The sequence below is a fragment of the Eurosta solidaginis genome, chromosome 4 (assembly GCF_040869045.1).
Source record: "Eurosta solidaginis isolate ZX-2024a chromosome 4, ASM4086904v1, whole genome shotgun sequence".
Lineage (NCBI taxonomy): Eukaryota > Metazoa > Arthropoda > Insecta > Diptera > Tephritidae > Eurosta > Eurosta solidaginis.
The window spans coordinates 25,714,932-25,730,644 of NC_090322.1; the positions used below are offsets into that span (position 1 = coordinate 25,714,932).

At 38.0% G+C, this 15,713-nt stretch overlaps 1 protein-coding gene across 7 annotated transcripts in view; it reads left to right on the forward strand.

Annotated features, from left to right (window-relative positions):
- The first annotated feature begins 572 nt into the window (after positions 1–572).
- The window catches only part of Sxl (Sex lethal), a 176,828-nt gene continuing 161,687 nt past the window's right edge, over positions 573–15,713 (forward strand). For 2 of the 7 annotated variants that reach the window (XM_067780815.1, XM_067780814.1), the window contains exons 1-2: positions 575–859; positions 1,844–1,978. In XM_067780815.1, coding sequence (XP_067636916.1) covers positions 1,917–1,978 — 62 coding nt within the window. In that variant the 5' untranslated portion in view covers positions 575–859; positions 1,844–1,916. Of the gene's footprint in view, positions 860–1,843; positions 1,979–14,886; positions 15,163–15,713 lie in introns of those variants that run through there. The other 5 variants (XM_067780813.1, XM_067780817.1, XM_067780816.1 and 2 more) reach the window with 5 other exon arrangements.

Consider the following 15,713-nt stretch of genomic DNA (forward strand, 5'->3'; position numbering starts at 1 on the left):
AGTTGAAACTGTGCCCCACTTTACAAATTATCAATACGAAAAAATAAATATACAGTGGAAACAGTGCAGGTTAAAATATATTTATTAAATCTTCTCTAGGTGGAGGTCATGGTTCAACTATATACAGGTTGGCTCATCTGTAAAGCAACAAAATATGTCTGTTCAAATTGTCAAAATCTGTGTATTGGTGTTGGTGCGAATGGTATGGAATGGAAACATAAAACTTAGCAGTTTTTGTATGTGTAAGTAAAATGTTGCCAATGTGTTGGTTTCATTTTGAGTTTGCCATCTTCTTTTGACAATCCTTTCGACCATGCAATGACATAAATAAAATCAGCTGATGAGATGAGCCAACCTGTACATAATTGAACCATGGGTGGAGGTATACTGCATGCGCCATTATATTTATGAAAATGCAACTCTTTGCAATCAAGCTATCGATTGTTTGTTCAAGCACATTTTGCTTCAATCAACGGTGCGCTTCCTTTCAAACGTCAAAAAATTACCCTTGCCGGGCGATCATATACTTATCTCACTTCAACACACACTTAAAAGGCGAGAGGAATTTTTCGTGCAGCATTTTCGCAAGCTTGGCAAACTTCAGTTCCATTTTGATGGCTGTGAGAAAAATTTCGTTTTTTTAACGCGCGAAATTTTCTCTATTTTAGTAAATCAGTAACCAAGAAAAACTTTTAAAAACTCTAATAAAGCAAACTATATATTTACAATTGTCCAAAAGACGACGATTGCACGTAGTTGAAGAATAGATATTGAGTTATAAAGAACAAAGAAATTGAAACCCAAGTGCACAACGTGGTTGGAAAGTAGTGTGCTTGGTGCTGCTGTGGCTGTTTAAAAAGTAAATATATTTATAAAAGTTTGTGAAAAATTGTGCAAATTAAAGTATATTCAACTTTGTAGAACACGTTTATTAAAAATATACGAATAATTATGGTTGGAAAAATTTGAGTACATTAGATACATTTTTTTGCGTGAAAGTAAAATGGCGCTGGTTATAGTCGCATGGCCGACGATATGTACGCGGCAGCCTACGACGCTAGCTGCTAGCCCGGCAATTGCGCTGCCTTATAGACATTTTTCTGTATTTGGAGTTTTGGGATATCATTTTGTTTTTTTAATGCAATTTAGATAAATGCCAATAGATACTGTATCTATTTATATTTGCGAACCATTTATGCCAAATTTGGGCTATCGTCTTCGATTTGGCATAGCGCGGCGACGCCGACTGCGGCATCAGCGTCTGTGACGAATACCACCAACGATACGAAGGCTGTGAATATGACTTCGTATATTTTGTATTAGATGGGTGTTCCGGTAAAAATATGTATCTTAGAAATGTACACGCGCTTTGTAAAGAAATAATAAAATTATTAATTAGATTAGCGTGTTCTTTACTTACAAATTTGCGGAATAAGACATTCATTAATATGTTTAAAGTCCGTTTTTAGCAGATCTGTAGACGCTTCTTTTTTAGACTGCGGCGCCGTTGATGGATACATACTTTTGTTGAATGAAATTTATACCGTGTGCATGTATAAAAAGCAGATAGCGTTTTACTCGTACAGCCTAAAAACTGCTACAAGAAAAGAAGGTATCAAAATCATCAGCAAGGGGTATATAAGTTATTTTTAGCGTAAATAAGTTGACAGAGAAAATGACCTTTTTTAAATAAATACATTGAGTTCGGCATACGCATACCACATCAACTAAATGTGTTAAATCATTTCTACATAAGCATATTTTATTTATTATTCATATATATATACATACTAATCACCACAGTTTTTAATTCTCCATACTTATTTTTAATTTTTTTTTTCAGTTTTGTTTTGAAAAGCATTAATTTTCCTGGATTTAATTAAGAGCAGCGGTAAAAAACACTTTTTTGTGAACTAATGTATGGAAATATGAATAATGGCGGCCATGCGCCATACGGATACAATGGTTATAGACCGAGGTATTTATGAACATATTTTTTTAATATTAGTAGTTTATTATATGTAATCTGTGTATATCAAATTTAGGTTCTAAATTGTACATACTATGTATTGGCTGTTAAAAAATTGGCATTTATGAACGAGGAAAAGTTCAACAAAAAAGTTAATGTAAACGATTCGAAAAGGTTTTCGTTTACCACATTCTGATCACATACTTCATCTGTGAGCTTTCAACTACCCAAAATAACATGTGTTCAGACATAATCTGTTTCGCATACATTTTACATCAGACATTAATGATAGGGATTGTAGCATCTATTCACACCTGATTTGAGTTGCCTTTATTGGTAAAAAAAGGGTTATGGGTAGAGTTTGAATACAATACATTCATAGCCAACACCGTAGTTGGATTTTCACGCATTTTATCTTCTGCAATCTGACCGTCAATGTTGCCCTTTAAACTCCTTTCGTCGCGTTTAGAGGTGGAAATCAATTAAATTGATTACTCTCAGCTTCTCTGAAGTCTGTGTGTATTTTACTTCGCGGTATGTGATCCTATACAATTTTTGAGGATCATCCTTAAGGGGACTCCGCCTTTTGAAAGTCGAATCAATTATTAGTGGCCTAACAGAAAGTATCTGCTACATACGGCCTACCAATTTAGGATCTTTAATCAATTTTGCGGTAGTAACATTACCAGCAATGTGCAAGCGGTATTTCCTCGAGTTCATATAATTTGAAATTTGTATGTCATTTTTATGAATAAGTTCAGCAAGTGGGCCCAAATTAAAACAAATAATAATTTGAAAGAACATGATGTGTATGTGTATTTCCGATCCCTAACTAAAATAATAATGCGCTTGACTCGTGCAAATGTCATATGTACGAAACCCGTCGATGTTTTGCAAAACCCACATTGTTTTACTTTGTTTTTTCTTATATATACCTCCCATTGACCATCTTATTGTCATGATTTTATCACTGTCAACGTGCATTTCCTGTTAGCGTTGCATCTGTGTTTTTTGGATGTTTATGTTAGTTTTGTACATTGTCAGTTTTGTTTTGTTGGCTTTATTGTTTGTTATAATTTTTTACTCTGCTCTCTATTATTTATTCTTAAATAATGATTTTAATGCAAGCATTGTTTTCTCCCCTTCCTCATGGCTATAATGTTTTAAATTAAATGCTATTGAATATTTACCAAAATAGCTTACAGTTGTGGGTTCTACCTATCTCATATTAGTTGATGTGAAAAAAAAAATTTAAATTGTTTGACTATTTTTGAAATAAGCAGTAAAGAGCTAAAACTAAGATCGGATTAGTTTTGCCGTTTCAATTCATATACATAAATACGCAACCTCAAAAAATTTATAGATTACTATTAGGTTAGGTTGAACGGCCGGTCCATGAGGACCTCACATAGACTGATTGAGTCCGTAGTGTTACCAGAAGTTTGTTTTAACGACCAAACTGAAAAACCCTATCAAAAACCAGGACCTATGTTATAAAATAACTCCGTCCTCTTGGCAAATACTAGAAGCTTCCTAGGACTTAAGCCACTTGCTGCTTCTAGATCAGACAGCTGTATTACTTAGGCCTGGTCCAATTTTGGACCTTTTACCTCTTTGTAAACAAGACCATATCCGTCTTCTCTGCATTGACTTTCAACCCGACATTAGATGCCCAGGTATGAATATCCCGAAGCGCCCGATACATCAAAGAACTAATCGTTGGAAGGCACGTTCCACTTATGACAATTGCAGCAGCTTTTCATCCACGTTGGACTTTATGTACACATCTATCAGCCTCTCAAAGGTTTGAGCAGAAATGATGTTAAGCTAATGGGTCTATAGTCTTTGCGATACACGTGACCGATCTTCCCCGCCTTTGGTAGAAAAGCTACACGAGCAGTTCTCCAAGAGTGCGGTACATGATTCAGTGTTATGCACCCATCGAATATTATTTTAAGCCATTCCACGACCGCCCTACTTGAGACTTGTAGCATGGCCGGGAATATACCATTTGGGCCCGGCGATTTAAACTTAGAAAACGTCTTCACTGCCCACTCGACCTTGGTCACCAAGCCCGGCACTACTAGCTCCGTGATCAAAGTGTGAGTGATGTCTGCTGGCTCTTCTAAACCCGCTCCCGATGGGAAATGTGTATCGAGAAGCACCTCAAGAGATTCCTCACTATTACGTGACCATTCCTCGTTCTCTTTCTATGTTTCCCTTTGCTAGGACTTTTTTCAACCGTGCTGTTTCGCTGGAGCACTCTATGTCCGTACAGAAACTTTTCCATGAGTTTCTCTTCGCTTACGGTTAAGTCGGATTCAAATATCTAGCACATGTCTTCAACTTTTCTTGGTCCACCTTCGTCATACTCGATAACTGGAAATTGTCGTTCGATATTCCTTTTATTGCCTGTAACTAAGATTCTCGAAACCTTTCTGCTCCCCTATTTCACCGCGAACTGGCGCCTTGCCAATCATCAGAATGGCTTTCGAAAACTACATAGCACTACCACAGCACCAAACGCCATAAAAAAAAAATAAATGTAAGGCGCGATAACCTCCGAAGAGATCTAAGGCCGAGCTTCTCTTCCAATTAGCGTCGTGCTGCTCTTGATTTTCCCTACAAATTGGCCGGACGGGACCTACATGTTTTATGCCGACTCCGAACGGCATCTGCAAGGCAAATGAGTTTTCACTGAGAGCTTTTAATGGCAGAAATACACCCGGAGAGCTTGCCAAACACAGCCGAGGGGCGCCCCGCTTAGAAACATTTTCTTCTAATTGAAAAGCCTTATTTCTAAAATTTTGATGTTGCTTTGTCCGGGGTGTGAACCCAAGGCATACGGTATGGTAGGCGGAGCACGCTACCATCACACCACGGTGGCCGCCATCACGGTAACCGCCATCAACACGCAGGAAATTTGGGATTGAAGCAAAAACCCTACCACAAAACAGTACTCGTACCACTAGACTTGGATAGGTTCCCTCTTCCTCCTAGGCTCAAATGGTGAACCACAAATTATTTGTTTGGTCGAGCACGCATATGCCATTGTACCTAAAATCCAGAGTCGTAATAAAATCCCTTGCCGACGGCACTTGGGGTAAAGATAAAGAGACGCTCATTACCATTTTTTTCGCCTCGTGAAACCTGGCATTATCACCGACTAAATACTCCGCGACCTTATTTACAACATGCACGTCCCAAATGTCGACCATTTTGAACATCCACGTCGATGGCACTACGCTACCGACTGTCTTGCACCCCAAAATCTTGGGTGTGACGATTGATCAGGATCTACATTTTGGTGAGGACGCAGCCGCAATTGTACCGAAAACCCAGAGCGGTAATAAAATCCTCAAATCCCTTGCTGGCAGTACTTGGGGGAAAAGACAAAGAAACACTCATTACCACATACAAAGCAATTGGCCAGCCGATTGCATGCTACGCGTCCCCTATATGGTCGCCAAGCCTAAAATATACCGACTGGAAGATGCTACAGGCCTGGCAAAATACCGCTCTCAGAACCGCCACGGGCTGTCTTCTTGTGTCCCCAGAACACCATCTACATAATTAGGCGAGAATACTCCCCATTAGGGAGAGAAATGAGATGCTAACCAAACAATTCCTGTTGAATGCCCAGAAACCTGGGCATCGCAACAGACATCTGATTGATGAGTCAACACCGCCTAGGGGCTTAAGGAGTCATCTCCGTAAACATTTTGAGGAAATACGGCACCTGAGAAGTCAGCCGTATGAAGCAAAAAAACACAAGCAGGCCCTTGGTGAAGTTCACAAACAGGCGTCGGACCTTTATGCCAGGAATTGCCCGGTGAATCCAGTACTCAAAGAACAGTACCCAAAACTTGCGGAAGAGGAACGCATACTCCCCAGGGAAACGCAAGTCACTCTAGCTCAACTTCGTTGTGGATACTGTAACAGGTTAAACTCTTACATATCCAGAATCAACCCCGACATACAAAATGTATGCCCCGCTTGCAATGTGTCCCCACATGACACCAAGCATCTCTTTAATTGTAATGTGGAACCAACGCCTCTGACACCCCTTTCATTATGGTCCACCCCTGTTGAAACAGCAAGTTTCCTTGGACTCCCGTTAGAGGATATTTATTTATTTATTAGTCTACAAATTTAACAATTAATCAGACTAAATATAGAATAGTATAAGAACAAACAAAAAGACTTGGCAACTTAAATATATAATAATTACAAAAATATACTGAAATACTATGTATTAAATCATTCAATTGCAAAAACACAGATGTGTAGTGGGTTACACCTTACATATTTAAGGTAGTAAGTAGGTACTTTTTAATTCTGAAAATCGGATCGCATATATCTAAGTTTTTGCAGTGATTATTGAAATCATGACAAATGCCACGAAGTGGGTCATGCATTTCGGTGTTCGATATGCATGTAATTATATGCAGTTGTTGAAAATATCTAGACGGTCTGACTGGCACATTGAACTTAATTTCGCCAAGCAGAAATGGGCTAGCTATCATCCCTCTTAAGATGGTATTGATGACAATTTGTGATCGGTCGCAACTATTAGGTGGGGCGAAGCACTGCTACAACAACAACAACAACAACCACTCACAGAACAACTGCCTCGCCGCTTCCATGCTACATGTCCCCGATATAGCCGCCAAGTCTCAAGGGCGAGAGTTCTCCGCATTAGAAAGAACTGAAATGCTGAACAAACAGACATCTGATCGGAGAGACCCAGCCTCCCAGGGACTTAAGAATTCATCTCCGCGAGCATGATGAGGAAATACGGCACCTAAGAAGTCAGCCGTATGTAGAAGAAAAGTGCAAAGAGGTCCTCAGTGATATCTACAAAAAGGTGTCGGACCTCTGTGACAGAAATTGCCCGGCGAATGGCATCCAATGCAGACGCTACATAGAACTAACACAGAAAATCAAAAAGTTATGTATCTTTATAAATCTCACAGCCACAGGCAAATTCCTTGGTACAAATCTCTTTCCGATTTTGTATTCATTTAGTTACATTTCGTTGGGTTGTTGTGGTTTTTTTATGTGCTCCAAAGTTGTTTAACTTGCAGCTGTCCACACAAGTGTCTGTGGCAAATGTGCAACACAATTTACTACTAATTTTACTTATGGTTCATTCCACAGTCACTAGGGTGACATTTTAGCTTACATTTGAAATTATAATTCCTTTATCAAAAAACGTCCAAAATATAAATATTGGAATTGCTTGTAATAAATGTGACATAACTTTTGAAATTTTAAAATCACTCTCTTAAACTTAGTGGAAATGCCAAACCAAAGTAAACACAAAAAAATTGTTGGTTTGACATTTTAAATTTTTTTATAATACCAAAAAATAAAATGCTTATGAAATAAGTGAAAACATATTTCGAAAAGTGTTGAAATCGGTTTTTATGTATATGGCAAAAAAATGAGTTACCAATATAATGGACGCCTCAACACGTGCTATTTTGGCAAAAGGAAAGAAGAACGAATGTCGTCCAAAATACCGAGAGAGGTGTCAAAAGACTCGTATTATTGACCTCGACAACAATTATCCGAAGGCGGAAAATAAAAATTTTAGATCGTTCAAAAGATATTAAGGAAAAACCGAAAAATGACCCCGGAGTGCTCCGAAACCGAGGGTGGGATCCATAGTATTTTTGCGCAGAACACCTTTCTGTATTGGCGGCCTTTGGCTGCGCTTATAAAAAATTACATTGGGTGCGTTTAACACCACTTTGGAGACCAAAACTATATCCACGGAAAACGCTTATGTTCACAATTTTTTTTTGTGGGCACCACAAAATCATCAAAATTACAAGGACCACATGAAAATTTTCAAAATTTCCTTTGCAAATATATCTTGACATACCCAAAATGTTTTGCCTCCGCTTTCGGATTCGCGATCCTGGATCCACGATCCTGGATCCAAGACGGGTCTTTTGATACCCCTCTTGAAATTTTTGGACGAGTATTAAGAGTGTCATGCTGTCGTATAGAATTACCAAATACATATATTACAGTTTGTTAACAGGGATGTCACTTCAGTTTAAAGCTTCTCCAACTCAATTGTCCACCTCACCTATCCGTGACAAATCCTGTTTCCTTAGCTCCTTCGAAAACAACTTCCTCATGGTGCTAAGGTTGGGGGCGGGATGGCGTAGAACGTAGGGGTCTGAACGTACGGGTCTATATCCGACAAGATCATCAGCATCGACAACACTAGCCAAAACCTTCGGGGAGTATATTTTTTGTTTCAACAACCGCTAAATCTTTAAAAAATTTACGACTCCGTATTGTTTTTTTTATACTCACTCATGCACTCATACCATTTGTTAATTGGTTTTAATAAATTTTTTATTTAGATTTTACTAATTTGTTTTTTTTTTTTACAAAATTGTCCATCCATGCATGCGCTTACACGCCAAATAGTTATATGCTATGATTGTGTCTTATATAAATATTTTGTGTTTCATGTTCTTGCAGCAACAATACCAACAAATTCCACAAAAAATGACACATAACTGCCTGGAAGCTGCCGTTGTTGTGGTTTTGGTACGCCATTTCTGTGTGGTGCGCTGCAGTTGCAATTGGTTGTTAGTATAATACACGTTTTCTTGAACTACAGTTATGCATATGTCCTGCCTGACCCGCCTGCTTTGCATCCAGCTGTTACACTTGCTGCTCTACTGTTCTTTTTTTTCGGTGTTGTTGTTCTGGCGATAAGGTTGCTCCCCGAAGGCTTTGGGGAGTGTTATCGATTTGATGGTCTTTGCCGAATACAGATCCGGTACGCTCCGGTAACACAGCACCATTAAGGTCCCAGCCCGACCATCTGGGGAACGATTTATATGGCCACATTCAACCTTCAGGCCATCCCTCCCTCCCCACCCCCAAGTTTCATGAGGAGCTTGGGTCGTCAGAGCCTCGTCTGTTAGTGAAACAAGATTCGCCGCGGATAGGTGAGGTTGACAATTGGATTTGGAGAAGCTGTATATTGCGCTGGCAACCTGAAGGGTTGCACTACACAGCCCCTTGAATCTGGTATTTTAGTCGCCTCTTACGACAGGCATACCTACCGCGGGTATATTCTGACCCCCTTACCCGTGGGGTGTCATTGGATTCAGTTATTTTGTTGTAGCACTGTCCGTACGGCTACTATATTTTTCTTGTTGTTGTAGCAGTGACTATATTTTCTATTATCTATTGTTGCTTTTAAGTTTATTCCTTTCTACCTTCGCCATCCTACTTTGCTCATGTTGGTCTAATTGCTTTGTTTCTTTCTTTGTATTTTTTTCTTCTGCCATTTGCCATACTTTAAACCGCATTTTACTTGATTTCTTTGCTTGTTAACATACATAGCTGGATTTTTTGTAAAAATAAAGTTTTAACATTTTTGTACATTTCCGTTTGTGCTATTTTCAAAAAATTCTTTTCAAGTAAAGAAATATTTTTACTTGTGCGTTTGCGAAAATTGTATTTAGTAATATTTGCTTAGTTTAATGAAATTGTATTGCTACTAAGCAGATTGGATAGTGGGAAAATCAACTGGAAATAGTTCATAATTTCGTGGATATTCCTATTCATTCTTTTCACTGTTTTCATCGGAAGTAGTTTAGCAGTTTTCATACCCAAAAATATACTCTTTTTTGTTTAAAAAAATTGATATTTTCTCACTGAAATGCTATTATTAGCCGAGTTTTTTTTCCTCGCTTAGATAATGCTTAGGAGAACCCATCTAGCGGCAGTGGTTAAATAACTAGCTACAGCACAGGGTGTACCGAAAAGCGGAGACACGACCCTCTGATGGCCATAGGGTATAACATATAGCTGAATCAGTTGCGATTGTGGACACGCATAGAATACATAGAATTAGTGTAGAGGGTGAAACATAGACACATATTCTAGTTACATCTGAGTATACATAATGCGTATTGAAATTTAGTAGGACAAATTTCATGAGCAGCAATTTCAGAGGTGTATTTAAAGTTTGACGCTTAGCAGTCCATATAAAGTTTAAGCGTAAACGTCTATAGATATAAAAAAAACACAGCTTTTTAATGCTTTTTTGGTGCTGATTCAAATTGCCGTGAGTACTTTTCGAAACGCCCAACTTTTGTACTTTCGAAAGTTATAACGAAGTAAACATGGCGCCCTACATCAGGCTCACTGCATAGATTAACTCACCTGCCAGTTTACCTATAAATATATTCACGCAAAAGAGCTATTGTGACCAGTAGTGGAATTGGCAGGATGACGAGTTTTGTAGTACGTTTATTTTTGTGTGCTGTTGCTCAGATATGATCTGTAGAAATATCAAAATAGCCTGCAGGTAAAGGAATGAATACATTAGTGATTTGAGAAGAACACCATTTTTTTAATACCCAAAACTCAGTTGTCAATTACTTACGACAATTTATGCAGCACAAATATAGAACGTGGTGTGATGGTAGCGTGCTTCGCCTACCACACCGAAGAACTCAGGGTTCACGTACCAGGCAAAGCAAAATCAATTTTTAGAAACAAGGTTTTTCAATTAGAAGAAAATATTTCTAAGCGGGGTCGCCCCTCGGCAGTGTTTGGCAGGCACTCCGAGTATATTTCTGCCATGAAAAACTCTCAGTGAAAACTCATCGGCCTTGCAGATGCCGTTCGGAGTCGGTATAACACAAGTAGCTCCCGTTCCGCCAATTTGTAGGAAAAATTAAACGTAGCACAACGCAAGTTGGAAGAGAAGGTTATCGCGCCTTACATTTATTTTATTATTTATATAGAACGCTTTTCTTAACGAAAAAAGCGATCAACAGAAGGAATAAAAATCTTCTAAAGAGTTCCGGTCGCAAAACTTCAATTCAAATCTCAGATTTTTTTTTTAAACCACCACATCTCGGAATGGATAAAAGTTCTATTCGAGAATTTCGTTCAAAAATGCTTCATCTCAATAGAGAGATGTAACTCAGACCGCATAATCCGTTCAATTTACTATAATATAAAACTGTGGTCTAATTCTCTGAAAATTTTCGGTAACTGCTACCGAAGGAAGGACTACACGTCAGCCTGTTTGAAGGTTTTTTGAGTACAGCGTTTAACCTGCTATTTCGATCGCCGTAATCGCAACAACATCAACAAGAATTACTATATATATTTCGCATTATCTTTCTGATCATGCTTCATCGTTCATCTTCTCATGAGATCCTTGCCTTGTTACAGGATCAAGCGAACCTGCCAATATGAAGCACATTGATTGTATGTGTTGTTTAGTTTTCCATAGAAAAGCGAAATGTGTTTGTCTTCTACGCGAAAAAATTGAAAGCTGCAAGTCTTCTATCGGACAGGACCGACGATATGTTGTTCCAAAAGGTAGCGTCAGCGACTAAATTTTGTTTACAAAAATTTTAACTGGCTAAGAAGTCGCCACAACTCGCTTCTTAATTTTTCTCGTATCACCTTTACTCCTCCTTTTCCGTCCTCGTATTTGCATTTTATGCACTGATTTGGTTTATGTACCAAAAAATTTACACTCCCTAAGACTTTCTCTTAAATCAACTCAATCATACAGCTTTGCAATTAACAATTTCAAGTTTTCAATTTACACAGCGCGTGCAATATGTTAAAAACAGAGATGCCATCGAGAGCTACGTGGAGCTTCAGAGAACGTTTCATAGTTCACCTGCATATCTATCAGGTGAGCATAGCGACACAGAATCAGCAAAGAAAGCAGTCTCATATCAAGCAGTAAACATCTCGTGCGCAAGCTCTCTGCTCAAACATTCACCTTGTATATATGTACATACTCTATAAAAAAATGTTGCGTTACTACTTGGAGTTCTGTTGGCGTTGTGCATCTCTGATCTAAAGCCATAAAAGTTTTTTCCACTATGCAATTTAATTAGTTACCCTTTTCTTACGCAATTACAATGGTCAGCAATTATTTGGAAATATGGAAAACTTTTTTGATTGTTTTTAAATTGCTGACTGTTTAATTAGTTATACAAAGTTTTATTAACTCACTCAAAGAAATTTGTGTGTTATTTTATGTATGTATGACGTACGATACATACATACATAGATGCTCTTGAATTTCATCAAAACCATTATCATTGCGCATAACATCCACCCTCATTCCTCTATTCTTCATACTTCACTTATGGTTTTTTACCTTGTTGTTGTTGTTGTTGTTGTTGTTGTTGTTGTTGTAGCGATACGGTTGCTCCCCGAAGGTTTAGGGAGTGATCGATGTGATGGTCCTTTGCCGTTTACAGATCCGGTACGCTCCGGTAACACAGCATCATTAAGGAGCTGGCCCAACCATCTCGGGAACGATTTATATGGCCACATTAAACCTTCAGGCCAATCCGGTATTTTAGTCGCCTCTTACGACAGGCATACCTACCGCGGGTATATTCTAACCCCCTGACCCGCTGGGTTAGGTTTTTTACGTTCATTTGCCTTAGCATTTCTTTGTTGCATTATAAATTCTTTTTTTATTTTCCATTTCGCTATTAGTGAGGGTGACGGCCTTCGTGCTATGATACGTGAAGGTGTTTTGACCTTTTAAGATCTATTGGCCATGGACCTACTGATTTTTTGCCTTTAGAAAAAAGTACTTGGCTTTGTTTGGTTGTTAGTTAAAGCGACACAATAAGAGAAAAAACTGTAAGCTAAAACAAATCAACATTGACAATGCACACTGTGAAAATAAAGTCCGTTTCATAATTATAAAGTCACGTCATACAATTATTTCATATTTGATTATAGAGAACAAAAGCGTGGGGTAGGTAATATAAAAACAACTGAAAAAATTCACCACCACCAACCCTAATAAAAACGCTTCTTAACAGAGCCCCTTAGAACGGATCGAAACACTTAACATCGATCGCCAAAATATCCCAAAAAAACTAATTTCAAAACGATTCTATACAAAGAAGTTTTTTACTCTAGTTCATTTAATCTAAGATTAAACATTTTTCAGACTAGTTACAATAAAATATTAAAAATAAATATAAAACGGTAAAGATAACTACATAGTAGGTACGAAATCAAGTAGACGAAAAACTGAATGTATCTGTATACCCAGAATAATCAATATTTATACTACACCTTTTCCAGTTTAAGTTCGGAAAATTGCAATTCAAGTTCAGAATTTCCAATTTAAATTCAGAAATTTACAATTCAAGTTCAGAGTTTCCAATTCAAGTTCATAAAATTACAATTCAAGTTCAGAAAATTACAAATTACTTAAATCAATTTTGCTAACTTGAAGGAGATGGCGAAGAAAAAACCCTTTACTCTCTCTTTCCTCTCATAAGAGGTCAGTTACAAGGACATCCCGCTACATTCTTAGTGTCACAAGCATTGATCTGAATTGAGTATGACAGTAGTGTTCACGAAGATATGACCAGTTACACAGTCTACGGAGCATCCACCATCCCGCAAGTAACGTATAAGTACTGTGTGCACAGATCAAGTCCTCCGCTACCTGCATCTCGCAACTCTGTGGAGTGGAGGAATGAGCACAGATTTCTTTGCGACACATTAAACGATATCTTCTAAATAGCTGGACAGTCCAAAAAGTCAATGATTATGTCGTAGACAAACATAACCAACTGCACTCCTCGTTTACAATAATTGCAGTTTGATCAACTGGAATAAGTTGGAAACGGTTTAGTAAAATGTATGGAGCATAAAGCAAAACGGGAACACTTTTTTTGAACTCTTTCTATTCTTGCTGAGCTGCTGTAGATGAGGTTCTAAATATTTGAAGCATATCCTTAAACTAGCGCACTAAAGACATGTATAGGGTTTTCCTTGTATACGGATCCTCAAAGTCCCTTGCAAATCTGCGAAGGAAACAAGATTTCTGTAAGGAGGCAAATAACATATGTTTATGAGCGGTGAATGTGAAATTAGAATCAAAGACAACGCCTAGCTCAACATATTCGTTAACTGACGACATTCGCACGCCTGAAATAGCATAGGATGACGAATAGGAGCTAGTGGATTTCGAGAAAGGCATTTTTAACATGCTTATATTAGCTTCACTTGTATGTATGCTTGTTTGCAATTGCCTAGGCTATTCGCGCAAAGCAGAGTTGGACCCATATAGCGGCAATTATTGAAGACTCCCGGCAGTGGTTAAGTAACTTGCTACACAACGAGTTGTGCTTAATAGCGGAGATACGAACCTCTGTGCTACAGCATGCTTTTTTATTCTATTTTTTTTTCAAACTATATATATGAGTTTTAACATTTAGGAAAATGTTGGTGCGACGCCAATCAACCATATTATTACGGTCGTTTTGTTGAAGGGGGGTGGGGGATCTGATGGTGCATTAATTCTGCGGAAGAGTTTGAGAGTGTCGGCATATATCAGAAAACTGGAGTTTAAAAAGCAGGAACCAGTACCATTTATGAAAAGCACAAACATGAGGTGAACTAGAATGCTGCCGCGAAGCACACCGCTTGTGACAACGTACATATGTGCGAGACTTAAGATGTTCGATTTTGACAAACAGGAGTATATTCGTGAGGTAGGATTTCAACCAGCGTAAAAACAGAGTGAAAGCGAATGCACTCAAGTTTATAAAAGTTTATGGTGCAGTAACGGGTGTGACGACCACGCGAGCGTTATTTATTACTACTTGCGCTATGATAATGTGTTTATATGCTCCAAATACAACTGTGACATATCTGACAACAATATTACGGCTGTGACAACACTTTTTGTGACGGGTGTGACCTCATTTACAAGATATGTGAGGAGCTAAATCCGAACATTTGCGTCGCAGAGTGTTAATTGCTTTTACTAACCTAATTTTTTTTAATTTAAAACCTGAAAAACGCGCAATAATGTGTGAAATTAATAAACAATTTAACGATTCACAAACGCAACAAAATTAAATATAAATAGCATACAAAAAAAAAAAATAAACTAACCCAAAAACAGCAAATAAACTCGGTGGAATAATACAAAAGTCAAATAAAATTAGTAAAATCACAATTTAACATAAAAATAATTATACTTTAAAGCCATCAGCAAAACAGGAAGTTACATACACTGTAACAACAACAACGCAGTCATATTTGCAATACACCAAACAGTAAATAGAATTTGGATAAATTTGAAAACGTTTTGCAGCGCGCAATAAGGAAAACCGCAACTCTACTATGTATCGGTAATTGTTACATAAATATAAATAAAAATATACTATATAATATTTGAACATATTTACTTAACTTTTGTATTCACAAATTTCATACACCTTTTTTTGCATATAAATTCTGCAAATTGTTTGCGTGGGCCGTACACAAAAATTCTTTGTGAATGATTTAACTAAATTATGTACTGTAGGGTTGTTATTATTTTTATTTTACTTTGTGGTCGCCAGAGCTTCGTCTGTTAGTGAAACAAGATTCGCCGCGTATAGATGAGGTTGGCAATTGGGTTTGGAGAAGCTGAATATTGCGCTGGCAACCTGAAGGGTTGCACTACAGAGCCCTTTGAATCTGGTATTTTAGTCGCCTCTTACGACAGGCATACCTATCGCGGGTATATTCTGACTCCTAACCCGCTGGGGGGAAAGTAATGTTATCCCGCCAGCTGATTGCTCCTTCGCATTTTCTAAACAACGCCTTGGTACAAGGCAAAGCAAATTCATACCAGGTGATGGCAAAGCGAATTCAACCATTTCGCCGTACAGAGGAATATCAAGTCAAAAGAAAGCTT